The 24,468-nt window shown below is 43.8% G+C and overlaps 1 protein-coding gene across 1 annotated transcript; it reads left to right on the top strand.

The window, feature by feature from the left end:
• The first annotated feature begins 494 nt into the window (after positions 1 to 494).
• Positions 495 to 23,633, top strand: PLEK (pleckstrin). Its single transcript, XM_065891269.1, has 9 exons — positions 495 to 589; positions 10,362 to 10,517; positions 10,766 to 10,947; positions 11,973 to 12,064; positions 15,500 to 15,684; positions 17,326 to 17,430; positions 21,017 to 21,100; positions 21,947 to 22,016; positions 23,349 to 23,633. Exons 1-9 carry the CDS (start codon positions 548 to 550, stop codon positions 23,483 to 23,485), a joined length of 1,053 nt encoding a protein of 350 aa, XP_065747341.1. The 5' UTR covers positions 495 to 547; the 3' UTR covers positions 23,486 to 23,633.
• The last annotated feature ends 835 nt before the right edge of the window (positions 23,634 to 24,468 follow it).

Below are 24,468 nucleotides of genomic sequence, written 5' to 3'. Positions count from 1 at the left end.
GGGTTTCTTATAAGAACTATGCTAAATGAGGTAGGCTGAAACACACCTAGGAGAACACCTGGGACAGAAGTAGACATTCACTTAATAGTCGTTGCCTTTGTTATGCTAACCAGACAGTTCTGAATTTCTGGGCATTTTGATTCAGCCTTTCTAGACTCTCAGATATAATTCCTAAGCCAGGAAAATTTCCACTAGTAGGGTTTTCTTGTTCATTTTCCTTTTCCGTTCACCATTTTTTTCTCTTTAGGAGAATTATTTCCTTTATGATAATAAAAATTGACCTTAGGTAAATATTCGACCCAACCGTACTTTTGACAAATCTCCAATGTTAGCAAAGAATGGGTTGTTTCACTCTGCAGTTCCTTATTCTAATCTTCCACCCCGGTGAGGGGAAGAGGATGTGATCACGCGATTGCCAGCAGAGGGGAAACTGTGAAAGGGCCCTCGCTCTAGAAAAGCAGCCCACAACGGCCCCAGCTCTCAGAGGAGGACGAGCTCCTGAGGCGACTTCTGCGGGGGGACTCGGCCATCTCTTTGTCCATCCGACATGGAACCAAAGCGGATCAGGGAGGGCTACCTTGTGAAGAGGGTAAGCAAAGTGCCACCTGCAAGGGTGTCCCTGGAGATAGGGTGGGGGAGGATTGGAGTCCAGCTTTGCACTCTCTACCTGCTGAACCTATTGGGCTGAAACGGGAGAGCATCGCAGCCTGTAGAAGGTCGGAGCGGTGCGGAGAAGCCAGTACGTGTTCCATTGCCTTCTGGTTCTTAAAAGTGAATGAATCCAGCTGAGGCGTCAGCACAGCTTGATTTTGTGGGGCTGAGAATTCCAGACGACAGGGTCTGGAAATCCTTCAGGATCTAAAGCATCCTTTTCAAGAGTCACACATGTGTGTTATGCTAGAAGACTGAAACTCTTCTATAGAGGTTACTAGGAGAAACTATTCATTTGTTATTTAAATTCTTCTTCCCCTCTTTTTTTTTTTGGAAAAGAGGAAGAAGAAAATATTAAAGATGAGCGGATATAATGATACAGTAATGGTAGCTTAGTCATCCTTTTTTTATTGGACTGAAATCTCTTCACTCACAGTGAATTTGTATAACATGCTCTTAAGGTGGTAGGTAGATGCACCATTTTAAAGATTAGAAAACAGAGACACAAGTTTACTCAAAAATGCTTGGTTTCACTGGTGTGGCATCAGGAAATTGAATTTCGTTAGCACTGCTGGTTTTTCTCCTGATGGTGGGTGTATGCTGTGTCACTGTGATACTCCCCAAGAGGGTGAGTTCACACATAGGGCTCGTTGGCATCCTGTGGACAACACCTATATGAACATGTAACTCACAGTCACCCAAGTGAGTTCAGGGCGTTAGAAGTGAACTGAACTCAGTACGTTCCAGTTTTTAATTGAATGAGAGCATAATGGGACTCTGTTTTAGGCCATCCATGGTTTAACATTTTAACCTGAAAATTCTACTAAGAGGAGGTTAAACTGCTCACATTGCTGCCTGGTTCTGTTTTGATTTAAATCTGGAAGGGGCCTTAGACCGTCTGACCTCATTCCCTCATTTCCACAAGAGTAAGCTGAGACCCAGAAGCTGGGTGACTGCTCCAAGTCACATGGCTGTGACAGATTTGGGACCAGAAACTCACTCCCTGACTCCTGGCACTGAGCTCTGTCCAGTACACCGGGATTTTCATTGAGTAAATTCAGTCTAAGTTAGGGTTTGTAATGTGTCTATGGTCGTGAGAGTTACGAGTAGATGCCAGAGAATAAATGAGCCCTCAGCTGGTATTCTTTCTAGCTAGCCATATTTTGAAACATCCTTTGGAAAAGACACATGTATGTACACAGAGGTGTATGTAGACTCTTTGCAATAGGCACTAATACTCTCTTGAGAGCCAACAGTAATTAATGTTGACATTTCTTTCCTGGTCACTTAGGCTAGTATCCTGAGAAGAACAGGTGAATGGAAACATTTTCTGCAAAGGTTTTTTGTTTGTTTGTTTGTTTAAAAAAGCAATTTAAGCATTTTGTAATTAAAATTGCTGTTATACTGTATACTTACATTTTAAACTCTATAAATTACAAATGATTAAAAGACTCAATCTCTAATAAGTGAATCTGCCCCACTAGAATATGACAATGAAAGAATTAGGGTTGGCAAGCATAGGGACTTAAATTAATAAATTTTTAAAGCAGTGAGGGTAATTCTCTCAGATCATAGCCTGTAAAAGTCAGTCTAGAAAAAGTACCTAGAAAAAAACATGGTGAAATTTCATATTTATTTTTCCAGTTTATATCTCCCATAATTTTCCTGTCTACAATTTACATCTTCATACTTTTTGCATTTTTCTCTGGGGCCTTTTGAACACTCTCTGTTATAATGTGTTAGGATTCTCTAATTCGTTATTTTAAAGAAATGCTTGATTCAGAGATTCCCTTTGCCAGCTGCAGAACTGAAGTCAGAATTTCCCAGTAAGGTGCTAAACTTCCTAACTTCTTTAGACGTCATTCTTTTTTCTTTCAGATACTTCATATACATGGGTTAAAAAGTATTTGTCAGGAACCTAGCACACAGTAGATGGTCCCTAAGTCACAATGATTATTAATATCAGTATTGCTATATACTTCAGTAGATAGGGAGTCCTCTCCTAGACGCTATTGGTCATATGCCCTGCTTCCTGGATTGGTTGCCAAGTTAATAGTGAAGAAAAGAGCATGAAGATCTTTCTCTGACAAGGCTGGGAGATGCCTTGACTATAGTCATTGACGTTAAAGCACGACAGGCGATAATATATGTCTCCCTCAGTTCACCTTTTTTTCTTACGCAGTTTAAGATATCTGGGTGGTAATAGAGAATATATTTCTCCTTATTCTTGTTTTATGAAATAATTTTATTGGCTATAAAGATGTTTTGGGTGGAAAAAAATATAACATTAGAATATGCTAGTACAAGGATTTTGTCAAGTCAGTAATCTTGGGGTCGGTAGTCAATGGTATCGACTATATAATGTTTCTGCTTTTCTTCTGTGAAAGATAACTGTCCACATTTCACAGCTCAGGTTTCCTCCTTTGCCTCCCTCCTGAGATCTTTAAATAGGGTTGATGGTTAAGAGCAGGAGGGAAAATACATGATTCTGTCATTTTGCAGCTTTTTCATTCTAAAGAAGACCCAGATTTTCTTGCCTCAAAGTCTTGCCACTTTGACTTCAAAAAAAGAGCACTTAGAGCCTGCCATGTAGCAACTAGCCACTGTATGAACTCCATCTCATTCAATCCTATCCACCCTATACCCTTATCCCCATCTTACAGATGAGAAACTGAGGCTCAGAGAGAATAAGTGGCTTGCCGGTAAGAGGACAACCTGGGATTCAAACCCAGGCTTGCCCAACCACAAAGCCCACCATCTCGTTGATCCCAGGCAGCCTTCTGAAAAGCAGGCTTCCCAAGCCAGCAAAAGGGAGGTGAGGTGAACTTTGCAGAGCCAGAGTGGGGCCTGGACAAACTGTACTGTGGGCAAGAGTGTGTGTAGTGACCTCAACCTCCCTTTTCCTCTGATTAGGGGGTTACTTCCAGCTAATAAACATGTTTTGGAGGTCCTTGAAAATATACTACTGATTTGGATATGTTTATAATCATAGCTTTAAAAAAGAGAGAGGAGCAGCTTACACGCAACCAATAACCTAGACTCCACCAAGTCACGCCACCAACCAGTCTCATTCCTAGAGGTTTATGCAGCCAACTTTCGTTTCTATGACAACAGCCAGCATGTTGAGTGGCAGGACTGACCCAAGGAGTGTATTAGGAATTTAGGTGGCCTGTGAGGCTGGGGGACAGCATAGGAATCGGGGTGGTGAGAAAGAGAAGGACAAGAGGCTTGGTCAGGAAAGAAAAGGGCTGCAAAAAAGCTGGTTCTGATAGAAGGAGGAAAGCCTGGGGCAAAACAGAGAGCAGGACTCAGGGGTCTCTGCCCAGCAATTCTTTCAAACGGCTACCTTGTCTTCCAGACACCATGAAATAATCCCTCTTGATTTGCACACATTGATTCATTGTCATCAGAGTAGCTAACATATGTAGAGCTTACCCTGCAGCAGGGACAGATCTAAGCATTTAATGCATTAATGCAATATATATATATATATGTATATAGTGGGTACAACTATTACCCTTACTTTACAGGGGAGGAAAGTAAGGTACAGAGAGGCAAAGGGCCTTACCTAAGGTCACACAGCTATTCAGTGGCCGAGATTGACTGGAACCCAGCAGTGTGGTCCCAGTGTCACAGACAGCTGTGCCTAACCGTGTTGTACGTGGACCTCATGGGCTCAGATTGCAGTGATTTTCTTTTCCAAAGCACTGTTGTGATGCGTGGTGCCCGGGAGAACCTTAGGCCAGAATGACTTCATAGTATTGCCTACAAAACTGTGTCATCTTATCTGCCTATATGGTTACCATTTTTTGAGCACCCACTACAAGCTAGGCATAGTGATCAGCCCTTTAAGTGTATTATCTTATTTAATCTTTAGAACAATGGGAAATTGGTAGTATTATTATTTTCATTTTATAAGTGAGGAGACTAAGTTTTGGAAAAATGAAGTAGCTTGCCTAAGGTCACACAGCTTAGAAGAGGCAAAGTTGAAATTTGAACCGAAATCCCTAAGGCTCCAGAAATCATGCTGTTAGACACTTTGTGTCATTTTTCTATCGCTAACCTAATATGTTTTTATTGAGAAATTGTCCAACCTGGAAGAATTTTTTTATGTAAAAAATATTCTACCGAACAGATTCGTTTCCTTGCCTTCAAAGTATTTAAACTGGCGCAAAATGACCATTGATCGGGTCACAAGTGATGTCATAGATCAGGTTGGCCAACTAGATGAAGCAATTTATGATGTAGCAGAAATAAGGACTTCATAGAAGCAACACCAACTTAAAATAACATGTCCCATGAGTGTGGGAGAATAGATGATACTAACTCACAGTTCTACTTTAGTTCAATATGTCCTTTTGGCCATCATATAGTTTTCCTTTAAATTCTAGCTATATGTCAACATAGGAAAAGAGAAGTTTGAAGAAAAGGAGAAGTGAAAGGAGGTGTCTTCACTTGGTGGGAGATGTCTGGGAGGGGCTCGACACCACAATCAAGCTGTCCCCTCCCTCGGCAATGAGTCATGGCTTCTTTCTGTGAAGCCACACATGCACAGGAAGGCCTGTCTCAGCTTGTGCATTCATCACACCGCCCTGGAGTTGCAGGTCAAGGTCACTCTCCCCGCTGTTAGATTGTGAACATCTTGAGAGCAAAGATGGCGTCTTGTTCATGTTTATACCCCAACACCCAGGCCAGTGTCTGAAGCATGGGAGCTGCTTTATCTATCATTATTTGTAGAGAAACCAAAAAAATCTCGGGGGTTCATATTATAGTAACTTAAAAAAATAATTTCTAATGGGGTCACTTTTAGATATTCATGTTAAATATGTTTTTGAGGGTTTTTTTTTTTTTTTGCAGTTTTGTTTCATTTTTGCTTGCAGGTGAAGCCCAAGTGTTCAGATGAAGGCAAGGGCACCTGGAATTGGAAGACTAAAGGCATAATAGTAATAACACGTTTTTAGAACACATGTGTAGAATCTGAGGATTGAAAGGAATGTAACATATTTTGATAAGCGTTTAATTGAACTTCTCATCTGTGGCCTGAATTTCTTTTACTACTCTGTTCACAAGCGTGCTAGAAGACCTCTTGTGCCAGGGAACTCACTAATTTAACTTTCTCCCTTAAGTTATGCAGCAAACTGTTTTTTTCTGAAACTTTCACCTACTGAGGCTTCAAAACAATCGAAATGTTTCACACCCTTGAAGACAGTCCTTATCTACCCTGCCTGTCCCTTTCTGGGCTAAAACCTACCAGTTCCAACAATTTCCCCAAGAGAGATGCCATCCTGTCACTCTCTTTTGAACAGGCTTCACTTTATCTGTAGCTTTGAGGTTTCCTGAGGTCAAGTTCATTCTCCAGGTGCAACCATAAGTACAGAATTACAGGGACTAGATAGTATTTATTGGGTGCTCCCTATGTTCTGGATATTGCCCTAAGCAATGTTCGTGGATTATTTTATTTAATCTCCCAATCATCCTAAGAAATAGGTGGTAGCATTATCCTCATTTGCCAGATGTAGAAAATGAGGTTTAGGGGCTTCCCTGGTGGCGCAGTGGTTGAGAGTCCGCCTGCCGACGCAGGGGACACGGGTTCGTGCCCTGGTCCGGGAAGATCCCACATGCCGCGGAGCAGCTGAGCCCGTGAGCCATGGCCGCTGAGCCTGTGTGTCCAGAGCCTGTGCTCCGCAACGGGAGAGGCCACAGCAGTGAGAGGCCCGCGTACCGCAAAAAAAAAAAAAAAAAAAAGCCTGGGCTACCCAGCTCCATGGTCACCTACCGGTGATGCTCCATTTAAAGTTACAACGTTACTTTCCTATGCTTCTATTTATATAGCCTACAAATGACTTTAGTTATTTTGATAGCCCACATCAAACTGCTGACCAATAGAGCTCCATTTTTTTCCCCCACGCGCCCATTTTCCCAAATCTTCACCAATGCATTTTATAAATCTTTTTAAAAAAAGTATTGAAGAATAAGTTTATATTTTGTTTAATTTACATTTGTTTAAATGCTGTTGAAGCAGTACATTTTTATGTTTATTGGACGCAAGCATTTCTTCTTTTGAGAATTGGCTGTTTCTATTGTTTGTCCATTTAAAAAAAATTGAGAGGGTTTGTATATTTCTTTTTAATTCTAAAGGGTTAAAAAATATATTAAGGATATTAACCTTTAATTATATGATACTGTATTATAAATATTCATACCTTTTAATTTGCTTTTCAGTTGTTCAGGGTTTTTTTTGTTGTTGTTTGTTCATTTGTTTTTTTACTGTACAGAAATTCAATTTTTTTAAGTGGTCAAATATCTTGAGCTTTAAGATTTCTTCTTTTGGTGTCATGCAATGTCAGACTCTTATGCACTAAACTAACCACTTCCATGATGATGTACAGTGACTCACTTGGAAACTTTAAATTTGACTCAACATTTAAAACCTGCCCATTCTGACAATGTAATTGTATAGGTTTTGGCCTATAATGGGAGAAAGCAGGCATATGCCACATATATATTTACTTACATATATAAACCTTATATATTTATAGTATCATAAAACATATTATTATATAGGATCATATTATGATGTGATTTACAATTTAGATATGTTTTATGATTTTATGTACACACATATACACATATATGAGGTTATATATATATAGCTGGCTAAGTGGCCTAAAAATTGATTTATATTCAAGAATGACTCAGTGAGAACCAAAATGAAGATGGCGTCTAAGGGGAAATGGAAAGAACATAAAATTAGGAATCAGGAGGCCTGGATTTTAATCTCAGTCCCACATTAACTGGTCAGGTGTACTAGGTCCAGTCACTTAAAGTGGTCTCAGCTTTCTTACGTGTATGATGAGGATGTTGGTAGATGATCCTAAATGCCTTTCTAGCATGGGCAGTCCGTGATCACACTTCTGGGTTTGCTCTTGGGTGAGCACCAAGAAGGTTAAGGACAGAGAAGGGTAAATATAGCGGTCATGGAGAGGAGGTGCTGTCAGGTTATCCAGGGAGAAGCCAGCAGGTGCAGAGGAGAGAGATGACCCAGAATTCCATCATCCTAACCTAACTAACCACTACCAAGACTGGAACAAAGTCCCACTTTATAAACTGTCCGATTTCCCTTGTTTTACCAAGTATCAGCCTCCTCAATGGGCATAATGCCCCTGAATCCCAAATGACACATCCTCTACCCAGTGAGCTGTCAGACCCTGAGGCTACATTTGAATTAGTAAAGCACAAACTCATTTTGAATAGTTGGCTCCGGAGTAGTTTTATTTTATTTATTTATTTTTTTGCGGTACGCGGGCCTCTCACTGTTGTGGCCTCTCCCGCTGCAGAGCACAGGCTCTGGACGTGCAGGCTCAGCGACCATGGCTCACGGGCCCAGCTGCTCCGCGCCATGTGGGATCTTCCCAGACCAGGGCACGAACCCGTGTCCCCTGCATCGGCAGGAGGACTCTCAACCACTGCGCCACCAGGGAAGCCCGGGAGTAGTTTTATTTTAATGGTCTATGGAAGGAATGTAGTGCTGGCTGACGTCTCCTAATTTTATCCCGGTTCCAAGGTCAAAAGCCCTGAGTGACTCTGGCAGTTATAAATCTTTGATAGGTTGGAAGTGGAATATACAATTTGAGACTTGAAAGGCATTTCAGCAGTCATCTAGTCCAACTTCTATATTTCCCTAAAAGCACATCCCAAATTTTAGTATGTAGTAGTATCATGTGTTGTTCATTTATTTATTAATTTTTCCCAATTATTTTGAACATTTTCAAATCCACAGAGAAGTGGAGCAAATAGTATGACTACCTATACACTCTTTCGCTAGGTTTATGAATTGTTAACACGTGGCTACATTTGTCTTATCTCTGTATTTCTATATAAATATACACACATATTTTTATGCTGAGATATTTGAGAATAAGTCAGCTTATCATGCTCCCTCATGCCTAAATATGTCAAAATATATCTTCTAAGAATTAGAACGTTCTCCACAGTTTTCTAAATTGGATGTACCATTTTGCACTCCTGCCAGCCATGTATGGGAGTTCCAGTTACGTCCTTGCCAAGTCTTGCTCTTCTCAAGCTTTCAAAATTTTAGATGGGGCTTCCCTGGTGGCGCAGTGGTTGAGAGTCCGCCTGCCGATGCAGGGGACACGGGTTCGTGCCCCGGCCGGGAAGATCCCACGTGCCGCGGAGCGGCTGGGCCCGTGAGCCATGGCCGCTGAGCCTGCGCGTCCGGAGCACAGGCTCCGTAACGGGAGAGGCCACAACAGTGAGAGGCCCGTGTACCATAAAAAAAAAAAAAAAAAAAAAAAAAAAAAATTTTAGATGATCTAGTGGGTGTGCAGAGGTATTTCATTGTGGTTTTAATCTGCATTTCCCTGATGGATAATGACGTTAAACACTTTTTCAGAGGTTTTTTTTTTAATGTAGTGCCTCTTCCAGTCTTCTGCCCATTAAAAAAAATAGATTATTTGTATTTTTTCTTATTGGTTTGCAGGAACTCTTTATATTATGAGTTTCCCTCTGATAGATGTAAAACAGAAGGACATTTGATTGAAATTATTTCATGTGTTGGCATAGTGTCTGACCTTGCCCATTTTTTCAGAAAGGGAAATAATTCAGTGCTAGCATGAATAATTATTCTGCATGTTCAGAAAAGAGATAGTGTGTATTAATTTAACACTTTTTTTTCCAGTAACTAAAACAAAGGAAACACTTGGACAAGCAAAATGATAGTCCCACAAGTATTTATCTTCTTTGTATAAATAGTCTTCCTTTTGGGAAACTGGACCTTTATATAGAGGCTCTTTGTATTTTAAGATAACCAGCAGGATCTTCTGGGAACTGGGTGATAATCCCATTTTGTGGTAGTCATGACAGGGTGACATCGTGGGGTCAAAGATAAGAGGCATAGAACCCTGTTCTCTTCCTTTTCCAGAACCCTCCCAAAATATAGATAAAAAAGAGAGACTTCCTTGATGTAGTCAGAATGGTTATCTGTTGATAAAGGGACAGTTGGCATTAACCCAAACTGAAAACTTTTAAAGTAAGGATATTCCTAAAGGCTACAGTGACATGAAAGCGTCATGCTGGCATTAGAGACGGTTCTGCAGGTGATTTTCATACCTCTTAGCCATGCCTGTACACAAGGCTGTGCTCTGAGTTTCTTCCTGATGTTCATATCCAGATAAAATCTGATTACACCAAGGGGTGGAAGTAACTGCAGCTAGCATGCCACCATTTATGGCACACGCTATTGATGGTGGCATTTTTCCAGTGAGTCCAGCTTCAGGCATCCTCTACTCTTCAGTCTGAGTCGGCACTTGAGGTAGAATCTATTTGCCATCCCTAAGTTGAATGGAACACAATGGGCAGGGTTGGGAGAAAATAAGCCACAGATAGTCAAGCTGAAATGTACAAGAAGGAGAGTTGAGATTCACACCCTATTCTCTTGGTAATGGCCCAGGAGAGGCTTATGGTCTAATTATGGATGTGTATATATTTTATCTTAAAACTTTTTTAAAAAAGTTCCAGCAGAATGGTATTCCCCTTGTCCCCTGAAGGCTGCTTTCCTAGCAGCCTGGTCACACAAATGTGGGTCACCTGTGTCCACACTGGCCAAAGCTAGGCTATTTATCAAGCCCTTTACCACCTATAGAAGAGTTTTAGAAAACATCATTACCCGGCTCTTTCTGTTGTCATTACAGGGGAGCATGTTCAACACCTGGAAACCCATGTGGGTTGTATTGTTAGAAGACGGAGTTGAATTCTATAAGAAGAAAAGTGATAACAGCCCCAAAGGAATGATTCCCCTGAAAGGAAGCACTCTGACTAGCCCTTGCCAGGACTTTGGCAAAAAGATGGTGAGTTGATGTCGTTAACCACCATGAATACCTTGTCAGGGGCTGACCCTTGAGACCATGCATAGCCTGCAATGTGAATGGAGCTTCCTGGGCCAGTCCCTCTCCACACCACCCACCCTCTACCCTGGGCATTTGGGTCTTTCTTGGCCAAGCACTTCCAGAACAGGGTTGGCTCAACTGCTGTACTTCATAAGAGACCTCAGCCCCTTGAAAGGAGTCATTCCTAATGGGATGTGTTTTGATTTCAGTTTGTGTTTAAGATCACTACGACCAAACAGCAGGACCACTTCTTCCAGGCAGCCTTCCTGGAGGAGAGAGATGGCTGGGTTCGGGACATCAAGAAGGCCGTTAAATGCATTGAAGGAGGTCAGAAGTTTGCCAGGAGATCTACCAGGAGGTCCATCCGACTGCCAGCAACCACTGACTTAGGGTGATTTTCTTTTTTTAAAAATTATTTTTTATTTTTTTTAACATCTTTATTGGAGTATAATTGCTTTACAATGTTGTGTCAGTTTCTGCTGTATAACAAAGTGAATCAGCTATACATATACATATATCCCCATATCTCCTCCCTCTTGCATGTCCGTCCCTCCCACCCTCCCTATCCCACCCCTCTAGGTGGTCACAAAGCACCGAGCTGATCTCCCTGTGCTCTGCGGCTGCTTCCCACTAGCTGTCTATTTTACGTTTGGTAGTGTATATATGTCCACGCCACTCTCTCACTTCATCCCATAGGGTGATTTTCTATGTTTGCTTCCCTTCACTCTTCCCTCCTCCCACCCTGCTTCTTGAGGAAATCTCACAACAGATCCTGCTCCAAGGCCTGCTTTGGTCACCTCTGAAGGCTGTATCCACCCTTCCAGGTCCTTAGTACTGGCGCTTGGTATACTAAGATGTTTACCTGGGTCTGAAAGAGTGATTGTGGCTTCTCTAAGGTCTAGCAGCTGAGGAGAGGGGGCAGTGGAATTTAAATTCCCTCATTTTGGGTAATCTTGGCAGAGAGAGAGATGGGGGATGGAGAGAGAGAGAAAGAGAGAGAGAGAGAGAGAGAGAGAGAGAGAGAGAGAGAGATGCGTCATTGTATTTATGAAGTAGCCATAATAAATTACTCTTAAAAGAAAGCTTCAGGATCTATAGGTAGGTAGGAAAAGGCACGGGCTGTGTGTCCTAGTAGGTAAGGTTTCAAGTTCAAGTTCACACATTCAGCAAGGGTGAACACCTCTCCTAGAAGGAAGCCGTTTGTGCCTTGGCCTAGATTAATGACCTCTGATGTTGACTGGCCTGGAATTGCAGGTGATGGTTGTTGCCTAAAGGTTGATATCACATGAGCCCTTTTCTCTAGGAGTCTTTTTACTTTTTGCTGGTTTTTGCTTTTATGTGGAACGTATCCTGTAACAGGAGAGGACTGGCCATTCTGAAAAGCTCTTACTCATCCATGTGTTTTCATCTGTGCAGTGCCTTGTATTTGTCCATGAAAGACACTGAAAAAGGAGTAAAAGAGCTGAACCTAGAGAAGGACAAGAAGATTTTCAATCACTGCTTCACAGGTAAAAGGCTTTGTGAGTCTGAAGTGGGGCTTCTGGGGCAGGCGGTATGGAGGCCTCGCTCAGCCTCACATGTGGGTGATGGATGTAGAGCATGGGGGCGGGGAGTGGGGTCACGGAATGCAGGCTGGTGGACATGATCATTGAACTTCCCCAGCGTGGAAGGAGAAAGAAGGGTGAAACAAAACTTTGTCGTTCAAGATAAAAATCTCAGAAGTTCCAGCTATATCAATCAAAGGGTCATATTTTGTTTTCCAATAAATGGCAGGATGTTGAAATAGACACAGAGGTGAATAAGGTGATAAACAGGAATCAAGATATCCAATGTAGGGCTTCCCTGGTGGCGCAGTGGTTGAGAGTCCGCCTGCCGTTGCAGGGGACACGGGTTCGTGCCCCGGTCCGGGAGGATCCCACATGCCGCGGAGCGGCTGGGCCCGTGAGCCATGGCTGCTGAGCCTGCGCGTCCGGAGCCTGTGCTCCGCAAGGGGAGAGGCCACGACAGTGAGAGGCCCGCGTACCGCAAAAAACTAAAAAAAAAAAAAAAAAAAAAAGATACCCAATGTAAAATTTAGGTGGCAACATTCGGGATGTCTGAGGCTGCACAGGGTGAGGCATTATGTATTATGGGTTTAGGGAGGTGGTGTAGTGGCTTAAAACATGTTCTTTGGAGGCAGACTTCCTTGGTTCAAATTCTAGCTCTTCAGCGTACTAGCTGTAAAACTTAGGCCAACAATTTAGCCTCTCTGTGCTTCACTTTCCTTGTCTATCAAATAGGGATAATCGTAGTGCACCTACCTGAAGGCTTGCTGTAACTGTAACGTGTTTAGAACACACGCTAAGTACTATATGGTACACGCTCTCAATGCAGTTATTATGATTAAGGAGTCACACGTCTGCACAGACAATCAATTCTGTGTTCAGAAAAGAGGAAGAACTCAGGGGTAGTTGGGATGAATAGAAGGTGATACCTAAATTCTACTCTGGAAGATGGGTAGAGCTTCTTTAAGTGTTTGTGGGAAGGAGTTCTGATAAGGATAGTTAGGCTGAGCAGATGGTGAGGACAAAGTTATGGGGCTGAGATTTCCAGAATATTCGTCAGGGAAAGAAAATGACCAGCCTGGTAGGACTGATGGTTCCTTAGGGGAAAAAAAATGAGAAGTACAGTTCGGGACTAGGTTGTCAGATGTCAGACATGGCTGACTTATGGTGGCAATAGAGGTCAAGAGAGGAAAACGCTGAGAAGATACAACAGATGGAATCTGAAGGGCTGTCCAATCAATAGATAATGCACGAAAAAAAACGGTAGAGGTCAAGGTTAGGAAGGTGGAGGATAAAGGCTGTGATCTGGGGTAATGGGGGGAGGGGGTGGGTAGTATCCCAGGGGGAATTCAGCCTCAGAGAGTCGAGGCAGTAGCCCATTAGCATGAGAAAAGCCAGGGTTGAGATTTGGAATCCAGATGCCAAGAATAAGGCAGGGCCCTAACTCAAGTAGGACTGAGGTCACTAAGACAAAGCCTCTGGAAAAAGAAACCAAGGGAAAGTTCTGATATAGATCTGGGCACAAGGTCCAGGTCAGACTTATTTCCTGTGAAATGTCTTACTGAGTCCCAGAGTACTGGGCTTGAACTACTTAAGTTCTCTCCATCGAAGGTCAGACCAGATTCTAGAAATTCAGGTGGCTTGAGCCTTCATGTGGGACTCGGGTGGTCTCCGCAGAGAGACAAGCCTGTGGCAGAGACTGGGACTCAGGCACTGGTGACATGTGACGGAGGACCTTGAATGTCAGGTGATGGGGAGATTAGACTGAAATTGTCTTTCGAGCTTCGGCATGCCTAGCTGAACACATACGGAATCTAGGATTAGAACACTTAAGTGAAGGTCCATTGCAGGTGTAACTCGGGCCTAAGGTCACTTAAACCCTCTGAGTCTTAATTTTCTCATTCTTAAAAGAGGTCTGTAATTACCGCCCTACCTCTTTTACAGGGTCACTACAAGGATTAAAGTCAGAAATGCAGTATTAATTAGTTTATCCTTCTAGAGAAAGAAAAGTGGGCAAAGCATTTTGTATATGAAATTCATGGAAGGTGCACTAATCAACTGCTTTCACTCTTGTTTCAAGGATGGCATATCCTACTGCTCTTGCTTTGATGACCTGGGACCTGTTATGTTGGCTCCCTGGTTGGCTACATTTGTACAGAATACCTATGTGTGTGTGTGTGTGTGTGTGTGTGTGTGTATATATATATATATATATATATATATATATATATATGTATAAAATGTTTGAAAGAAATTTGTTTTATTTATTTACTTATTTTTATTGAAATATAGTTGATTTACAATATTGTGTTAGTTTCAGGTGTACAGCACAGTGATTCATTTATACATACATATATATATTCTTTTTCAGATTCTTTTCCCTTATAGATCATTACAAAATATTGGGTATAGTGCCCTGTGCTATGTGGTAGGACTTTGTTGGTTGTACAGAATATTTTTCATTAAAAGTTTCATTATAACCTGCTAATAATCCAGTTGATGGCTCCTTGCAATCCTCTCTTGAGGCAGAAGGCTGTTTGAATGGCTTCTCAAGGTCTCTGCTAGACCCTTGTCTAAGGTGTGACATTCGGTGCAAGGGACATCGTCAAATTCAAATTTAGGACATACACGTACTGTCATGGTGTTTTCTGCTTAAAAACTTGCAATAGCTCTTCACTGCCAAATATCCTAATGTACCATCAAAGCTCTCCCCACTCACACTGGGCCTTCCTCTCTCTCTCTTGTCATTGTTTGCCTTCTTTCCACCAACTCCTCCCCCTACCGACCAGCGGGGCTGCTTCATGCCTGTGTGAGTCTGTTCACACTGCAGCTCCCTCAGCCCCTGCTGGTTCCTCTCGGCCCCTGCCTGAGTAGATGCTTGGCAAGCATCCAGTCAGTGTCACTTCCTCTGTGAAACTTTTCCTGATGGCGCGCACACGGTAGCCCTGCCCCCACTGCCCCCACCCACCCCTCCACGCCTTCCTGCAGATTTGACCCAGCAGCTCCCTGTATCCATCCACAGCAAAGCACTTGTCACAACACTTAGCACGCAGATCCCCTTTTTAGATTCCCTGAGGAAGCCTCCCCAGTACCCATCACAGAACTTAGCTCCTAGCAGAAGTTCTAGGTCATTAATGGAATAAATGAGTGGGTTAGTAAAAATCATTTCTTTATGCACGCCTTGTTCCTTGAGGAGCATGTAGATGTTTTTCAAAACATTTTACATGGTTCCTTTTGTTTCCAGGTATCTGTCCCACGGATTTCATTTTTCCTTCTTGGAGTGACAGGGAAGATGAGACAAGTCCGACACTTGGGTCATCCGGAGCTCTCCAGGGGCAACTGTCAGTGGCTTGTTCTTTGGTGAAGAGAGCTAACATTCCCTCTGATGGTTCCATCCAGGTAACTGTGTCATCGACTGGCTGGTTTCCAATAAATCTGTTCGGAATCGCCAGGAGGGCCTGGTGATAGCCTCCTCCTTGCTCAACGAAGGGTACCTGCAGCCTGCTGGAGACCTCTCCAAATACGCAGCGGACGGAACTGCTGAGAACCCTTTCCTCGACAACCCCGACGCCTTCTACTACTTTGTGAGTGGGAGAGCTCCCCACCTACTCCTCCTGGCTTGGGGGCTGCTCTGGGTGGGTTCTGGGTTGGTCTCAGTTCATATCCGCCGTGAAAGAAAGAGCCCAGCCCTACAGCGTTGATCCATATCCCTGACTTGATGGCTGTCCCCCTCCACCATGCCTGTCACATCCAGTGAGATTGTTTAAAGGAAAATATTGTTCACTTGAATAGTTTTCTTTATTTACTTTAAAAAATTTGCTATATCTATTCTTATTCTAAGCAAGAATTCTTTTATAAAAACTTATTAGGCCCAGGGGCTTCCCTGGTGGCGCAGTGGTTGAGAGTCTGCCTGCCGATGCAGGGGACACGGTTCGTGCCCCGGTCCGGGAGGATCCCACATGCCGCGGAGCGGCTGGGCCCGTGAGCCATGGCCGCTGAGCCTGCGCGTCCGGAGCCTGTGCTTTGCAGCGGGAGAGGCCACAATAGTGAGAGGCCCGTGTACCGCAAAAAAAAAAAAAAAAAAAACTTATTAGGCCCAAGGACATGACAGGCACCCACCTAGACAAAGGAGATACAGTAGTGGAAAGAAAAATAACAGGCAAAAATTATGGCCCTCCGGGAGCTTCCTTTCTAGAGGGAGATGTGTAAAATCACAATGGGCCAGTTTTATATTTCCAAATAAACATTAAAATATGTGACTCAATACAAAATGTGTTCATCCAGGTTCCTTCCCCCTGCACCATGAGTCTCCCCGGTGGCATGCTTACCACAGATTGGGAAACACTGTATTTGCACAATACGGACTTAATCTTGGGTTACATGAGAAATCTGGCAAAGTGGATTTCTAGGGGGATTTTGGCAATTTCGTTCCGATTTGGGGTCAGAGCACAGAAGTAAGGAAGCTGCTTATAAAAATGAAGTGACTGTCACAGAGAGAGTTTCATTTCACTTTGGGGAAGTTCCCCTGTCAGAATTTTTTTTTTTTTTTCAGAATTTTGATCTGGTTGTTTATAGCCATTTAAATGTGGGACTCTAAAAATACCCAGCACAGTGGCTCCTCTTCCTCTGTGTGATTCATTGCTCTCTTATAGCTGAGCAAGGCCCAGTCCCCTCCTGACCTCAGAGGATGTGGCTGGACACGTGCTTTTGGTCTTCTCAAAGCGGAGGAGCTGAGTGGCAGAGGGCGTCATGGAGATTGTGTCGTGTGCAGTGTCTTATAAACTAGCCAACTCCGCTTTCAGGGATTTGGCCATAAGGTCCCAAGAGAAGAAAGGCTTTGAAAAAAGAGGTGCTGAGCTAGACTTCCAATATAGCTTGGGGAACCCAAGAAAATGAAAGGATATTGATAAAAACCACACTTGAGCGGAGACAAGAGAGCATCTAGCAACAAGAAATAAGCATCTAGATGGGACTTTCCTGGCAGTCCAGTGGTTAAGACTCTGAGCTTCCACGGCAGGGGGCGCCGGTTCAGTCCCTGATCAGGAAACTAAGATCCCACATGCCACGCTGCAAGGCCAAACCCAGAAACTTTAAAGTTCAGGTTGGAAGAAACCAATAAACCACAGGGGGAAGGAGTGGCTGGAGGGGAGAGGGAGATGGAGATGGTATAAGTGGCAATATGCCTAAGACTGGGAAAATAAACTTGCTCTTTGGTTCCCCAATAGCCAGACAGTGGGTTCTTCTGTGAAGAGAATTCTAGTGATGATGATGTGATTCTGAAAGAAGAGTTCAGAGGGGTCGTTATCAAGCAGGGATGTTTACTGAAGCAGGTGAGTGGTCACTACTCTTCCATTCTAACCTTTCTCCCTTACCAAGTCCTCTGTATTCTAAATCACCAGATGGTATTTTGTTTGTTTGGTCAATAGTCAATTAGAAAATGACACCCACCTAGTGAAAGATAGACGGATCGTTAAGTAGATGATCAAAGTGGCATTAGGTCAGGAGGACTGAGGCAGACAGGGCAGAAGCACCATAAAATAGGGAAATTCGGGACGTCCCCGACAGTCCAGTGGTTACGACTCCGCGCTTCCACTGCAGGAGGTATGGGTTTGATCCCTGGTTGGGGAGCTAAGATCCCACATGCTGTGTGGTGCAGCCAAAAAAAATAATAATAATAAATAAATAAAATAGGGAAATTCTTCTTCTATCAATGTTTCAAGAAAATGCTGACCCTTTCGTTAGCTGGAGGATATCAGCTGGCTAAGAGATGCCTTCAAAAGACAGGGATGTTTCATGGTGAAAGTACTTCCATTGGCCTATCCCTCCTCCCTGCAAAGTAACCAGGAAATAGGAACAGGCCATACCCAGAAGAGGAACATCATAAACCACTGAGAGCACGGAAGTACCATTTCAGACTGTGGGTAGGTCACGGTGAGACCAAATCCAGACCAGCTCTGCAAGAGCAGCAGCAGACAAAGGTCAAATCTGCTCAGAGGGCATAGACTCAGTAATTACCAGGTGTCCACCAGTACTGGCCACTGTCAGTCTGGAAGGCAGGGACTGGGGTGAGCCGAAGAGCTCTGGTTAGTTACCGGGCTCCAAGGCACGGGATGCCAAGAGGTAAGAGAACACAAGGGCTGGAGCTGAGTGAAGAACTCAGGGCCAGCACCTCTACAGGAAAATATGTGAATATTCAGGGTGAAACAACTGAGGCTAGTATATGTTGTCGAGAAGCCAAAGCTGCTTTTTAAGGCCAAGGTCTTGCCCTCGTGGCTGTGCCGTGAGCTCTCTTAAAGGCACTTCTCAGTACGTAACAGAGAATCTGGTTGCCGTAAGGAGATTTCCATGCATTGTCTACAGGTCCTGTGGGACTGAGAGATTTGACTTATAATAGGACCCTGAACTTCCAGGGTGAAGAGAGAAGAACCAAAGTTGAATGTGTATTTATACTTCAAAAGGAGAACGTTGATATGGATTTTGAGTTTCACTAGGGGAAGTAGGGCATTAGTGTGGAAAACTTACCTTCACATCAGGTTTTGAGAGAACGAGGTCCTAGGGAATAATACAGCCATGGTTTAGAAAGGATTCTAGACTATTCTAATAACTTTTATGACAGGGTGCTCACTGACTAGATTAAAGGACGAGCATAGGAGCAGGGCCAGCCTTATACAGGGAAGGATCTGGCAGCTGCCCATAGGCAGAGCTTGTCCATCACCTGATTTCTCATTCGTTCTGACAAACGTTCCTACGTTATCTGGCTCTTTCATTACAGGTGCTGAAAGGTGGCTGTTAAAGCAGGAATCACTTGGTGGGGGGGAATTTCATTGTTTCCTTTTTGTTGATGTCTTCTATAATTCTATATTGTTATCAGCCATGAAGGACTTTTCTTGAGTTAGTTGATCTGACAAGCCTTAATTTAGAGCGGAGCCCTGAGGAAACTGAACATGAAGGTTGAAAAGGGGTAGACAAAGTCCCAGCCGGACTGGACTTGTGTATCCGTGGATCTGGAGGAAAGGGCGTGGGGCAGAAGCCTTAGTGTCCTCAGCCCGTGGGCAGCCTCAGCTAAGGCAAAGAGCAGGCACTCATAACAAGAATTCTAGAAACTGACGCTTTACAAAAGCCATTCTGTATGTGATACTGTAGATAGAAATATTCTCTGTTCTCCCATGTGACTCTACAGCGTTCCTCGCTCCATGCTTCAGGCAAGTAAAAGGTTCTTTGGAGCTGAGCTCCTTGACCAGACGACCTGCCAAATAACTTAGACCCATTCCTGAAAGCTCTCTTTAGACTCTTCTGACCTGGGATTATGAAGGAGACACAGTTTGCTAAAATCACAAACGTTTCATTGCTTTCTACACAAGCGCAGTGAAAAATTTTGGAAAATCTGTATATGTGCCTCTTAGCATGTGGTGCTTCAGAAATAGCAGACAATATTCTTCATATTGGCACGATAGAAACTATATATTTTCTAATCTAATTTTTTTAGCTTCTGGAGTTGTCGTTTGAATTTACTGTGGGAAATCATAGAATCAGGTTTAACGGAACATTTTAAACAACTGCTATCAGCTAATCGAAATAACTGGGTAATTCAAGGCAATTACAAACAGATACCAAGGGGCTCCCGTGCGCCAGGTGCTGGGCATGGGAGAAACAAAGATAAACAGACACAAATCCCGCCTCAGAACCCACAGTCTAGACAATGTCAATGTTTAATTCTATGGGGAAGGGCCAAGTCCTATTCTTCATCATGTCTGTCACAACCACTATTGCTTCCAATTTCCATTGCTGCTACCCATTGTTAGTCCCTAATGATTTTATGCCAGGATTGTTGCAATCATTTCTTGATGATCTTCTTATTACCATATTATCTTACCCCTGGCTTATCTTTAACCTAGCCAGCTGGTCCATCCTGTATGTTGTCTCCATATTAATCTTCCTAAAATGTCACTGTAATCTTTTTGCTTCCAACTCAAAAGCCACCAATGACAATACTCCCATGTTTCATTTTTTACTGTTTGCTTCCACTTCTCCAAACTTGCCTCTGCCGTTCCTCATGAGCCCTGCCTTCTAGCCTGACTGGTCTTACTCATCAGCGTCTGAATATGCCTTGGACATTCCCACCGCTGCTTTTTTTGTTGTCAGTGGTCTTCCCACCCACCTCTTTCTCACCTATATAACTCCTGTGTGTCCCACGTGGATAAATGTAGGTTTTTATGAGGCTCTCTTTGACATCCCAAACCCACAATTACATACCCTTCATTTAAATCCTTTGAAACCAGGACCTCCTGTACAGCACAGGGAACTATACCCAATATCTTGTGATAACCTATAATGGAAAAGAATCTAAAAAAGAATATATATACGTGTGTGTACATAACTGAATCAATTTGCTGTATACCTGAAACTAACACAACATTGTAAATCAACTGTATTTCGGTAAAAATTTTAAAAACCCCAAAAACCAAAAAAAAAAAAAATCCCAAGTTAAGTTTCCAAATAATAATAAATATTTTAAAAATCCTTTGAAACTCATTACCTATACATGTTATTTGATTTGGACATTTGCTATTTTATATTTCCACATAGGTTATAAACTCTTGGAAGCACAGGGCCATGTCTTAAATCTCTTGATAGCGCCCCATTACCTAACACAGTACGCTGTACATAGCCCTGTCTTATATAATGCTAAATCTGTAAGACAATCTTAGAAATAACTTAATCCATGATTTAATAACATCTATCTACTGCTATCTCTCTGACAAGGGTCTGGGTTGTAGCCTGGTTTCTCCTGGAGTTAGGATTTCATCTTTATTTTTTTCTTATTTCAACTCAACAAGACTTATCACGTAGGTACTAGGTGTACTGACTGATGTGAAGAACTCATCCTTTCTTTTTCTGTGTTGATCTTGGATACAGGGGCATAGGCGGAAGAACTGGAAAGTGAGGAAATTCATTCTGAGAGAAGACCCTGCGTATCTGCACTACTATGACCCTGCTGGGGTGAGAGGCTGTGCTCGATAAACCCATCCCACTAGAAGCCTCTGCTGCTTCTATCCACTGGGCTTCCCAGGCCCCTTTCTGCTCTGCCGAAGCCCCTTTCCTCTTCACGATCCCCTCTTCTTTTTCCTCACCCTCCTCTACCTTTTCCTACCCCTTCTTATTGCAAAGATCTGAGATCTTAGGCTTTGAGGCCAGCAGAATTGCAGGGATGGAAGAAAATATCACTATATGGTCATTTATTTGGTCAACTCAACAGAATTTTCTTTGTTTGCCCCAATCTGATCTTTTCAGAGGAACTCAACCAATCCAACACTGTGCTCTTGGCTTAATATGCAAAAGAGTGATAATTCCTCTTCTAGGCCTACTTCAGTGAGAACACTGTTTGAGTCCAGCCATTTGGGCTGTAGATTATTCAGAAGAGGGCTTTTTTCCTCAATAAAATGAGCCATGTCTATCTGGGTCGGGTCCTCAGCCTCTGCTTGCAGTGCAGGGCTCTTCGATTCCCTCCTGTGGAGGTTATACTACTATGTCTGTTGCCTGGGGCCAAAGGGCTCTGGAAACGTGTGGTCCTTCTCTCGTGGGACGTGATGATTCAGCCTCACTGCCTTCTCTGCCTGCCACTTTCCTCCGGATGTGAAGCTCAGATTGACTTGTGTCTCCTCTTCCAGCTTCCACACCTCCCCGCTGTGTAAAGTGAGGGATGGAGGCTCCAGAAGGGGTTCTCTTTCCTCTCTTTCTGCTCTTATCTACACCACAGTGAGTCTGCGTGGCTTTTGCACCAACACGATAAAGTATACCCATACATTTTACTTTGGAAACATAATGAAGGACTCCTCTCTCTTTTAGGGAGAAGATCCCTTGGGAGCGATTCGCCTGAGAGGCTGTGTGGTGACCTCAGTGGAGAGCAACCCAGACGGTAAGAATGAATTTTTGTGGGAGAGAGCTGTGTCTACCCAGGCTCCCTTCCCACACCTGGGCACCCTGGGTCAACAGCACTCACTCCATCACTCCCTCACTCACGCATGAAGGAATTTACTGTCTGAAAACTTTAGAGAGACCCAAAGCTATTCTCTCCCAACTGCTGCACTGGCTCTCTGGGCTTCGGGGACTTGGAGTGGTTTTGTGGATGCCTTGAATAAATCCTAGTGCAATGCTGAGAAAAATCCATCACCTCAGAACCGGCTTAGATGGAGACACTTGTTACCTCCTGATGCCTGAGACTGAGCCATGACGTTCCTTAAAGGGGACCTTTTACAGACCAGGAAATATCTCACAACAAAAGGAACATTTGTGCCGTGAGGCAGTGTGGGGAGCAGGAACTGCTCCTGGGTTATAGTTAGGTCTAGGCTAGTTAGTGAGTGGCACAACTTTGCGTTGAGTTGCGTAACTAATCTGGGCTCTCCCGTCTCCTCCGAGAATGATGGAGTCGCACCAGATGACCCTTGGGTCCTGATCACAAGTCTATGATTTGGTGATGAAATGACCGTGTCTCCTCAGGTGTAGGGATGAGTGGTGTCAGTGGGAAGACGCGGTTCGGACATCCAGACCCTGGTTTCTCCTTGTCATTTTGGGTTTATGAGGTTATAGAGGCTGACAAGAAAACACTGCAGCTGCAAAAGCCGAGATTTTTACTATTCCTGGATCTGCTCACTCGCCTCTCCCCGTAGGGTCTTCCTTAGGGTTGGGGTGGACAGCGTGCTGCTTTGTGATCCGAGATGGATGTGTTTTAAGTCTTGTCACGGTACTGGAAAGTGTGCTGCCTTCCGACCTTTCAGCAAAGAGTCTCACTTAGCCCTTGATAAAGACCAGTTCAGGCTATACTGATGGCACTGGTGGTGAATCTGGGTTTTTTTTTTTGATGTTTTAAAAAAATATATTGAGGTCAGCTCTTGGTTTATTTTGTGAGTGGAGGAAAGATACTCACTGGACAGGGTTAAACACTATGTGTGTGCGAAAGTGAGAAATTTAGTTTGCTTATAAACTATAAAATGTTTCTCCTTGAATGTTTTACTTCTTAAACACACATACACACACAAGCACAAAATCATACTACATACCTGTATATATAAGCACTATATAGAAAATCATATAATGAATATGTATGATCACACAGTGATAGTAAGTTTGAAAATCACATATTTAATTTTTTGGGAACGCTTGAAAAATGGGGACTTCATTGCTTGCAGAAGGAGGGTGAACTAGGGGCCTTTCTGGTGCCCATGCCCACCGTCACTTTTTCTCTCACCAGGCAAGAAGGGTGAAGAAGAGAACCTCTTTGAGATCATCACGGCTGATGAAGTTCACTACTTCTTGCAAGCGGCCACCCCCAAGGAGCGTACCGAGTGGATCAAAGCCATCCAGGTGGCCTTCCGGACGGGGAAGTGAGGACACACCGGCGACCTGCACCACCCCGCTTCCCGAGGGAACCTCATGGATAAGCTCGGTCCAGGACCTGGCCACTTCTGCGACAGATCAATGAGAAAGGGCCCGGGGTGGGACATTGTCATCTTCGGGGGTCCTGAATGTAACTAACCACGTGCTGCGTGATGTTCGCTTACACCGACCGCATTGCTCACTGACGCCTCTCTGCCACTCTCTGTGTCCCCCCAGGCAGATATGACAAGCTGTGTGGCCTGGGGACGTTGCTTACCCTCTCCAAGGCCTCAGGTTCCTCCTCTGGAAAATGAAGGAGTTGAACTAGGAGAGCCCTGAGGTCCCCCCTAGCTTCAAAAGCCCCGCGATTCTAGTACCCATGGCAGTGCAGCCGGAGTCCCTCTGTGGCCTTCAGAACCTGAAACAACTCTTCCCTTTAAAACTGTTGCCCATCTGTACTAAGAGCACTAGGTACAAACCTCTTTTTTTCCCTTTTGCTGCCTTCTCTTGCTCTTGGCCACAAGATCATGTATCACGGTCAAGGAGAACCCTCCTCCTTCCTTGCCCTACCCAGAAACTTCCTGAGAGCCAGCGCCGCAGTGGTGGCTTTAGCTTGAAGCCTTGTGACGACAGCCTGGAAAATTATGTCTTCTGAGAAAAAGACCCGAGGAAACCAGGGTCCTCTCCACGTCCTGAAGCTGCCCAAAGCAGACGTGTTCCACTCGCACTGGAGACTGATCTGACTCGGGGCTATCTTTGTCCCTTTCCAGAGCATTTCTCTACCATTTTTTCTAATTAGGAGCAGGAACTCCAAATCTGCAAGATTCTGTTTCATTTGAGTGTTTACAGAAAAAAGTGGCCAGAGGGGTTTTCTCTATGGGGTCTCTCCATGGGTGAAGGGGCTGGACAGCTGCCCGCCTGAAGTGTCCCCCCCAGCTCCAGAGGGTGGAGGGGCTGGATCACAGGCCAGCTGATTGGCTGATGAGTTTATACAA

This window comes from Phocoena phocoena, chromosome 14 (assembly GCF_963924675.1).
Source record: "Phocoena phocoena chromosome 14, mPhoPho1.1, whole genome shotgun sequence".
Lineage (NCBI taxonomy): Eukaryota > Metazoa > Chordata > Mammalia > Artiodactyla > Phocoenidae > Phocoena > Phocoena phocoena.
Note: the sequence above shows the minus strand (reverse complement) of the source record. Positions and strands in the feature narration are given on the sequence as shown.

Excerpts from the sequence above, each read along its gene's own strand:
- PLEK (XM_065891269.1), top strand. The coding sequence starts at position 548 with ATGGAACCAAAGCGGATCAGGGAGGGCTACCTTGTGAAGAGG. Across the intron at positions 12,065-15,499 it reads TTTCAATCACTGCTTCACAG|GTAACTGTGTCATCGACTGG; the intron begins GTAAAAGGCTTT and ends GGTTCCATCCAG. Across the intron at positions 17,431-21,016 it reads AGGGATGTTTACTGAAGCAG|GGGCATAGGCGGAAGAACTG; the intron begins GTGAGTGGTCAC and ends TCTTGGATACAG.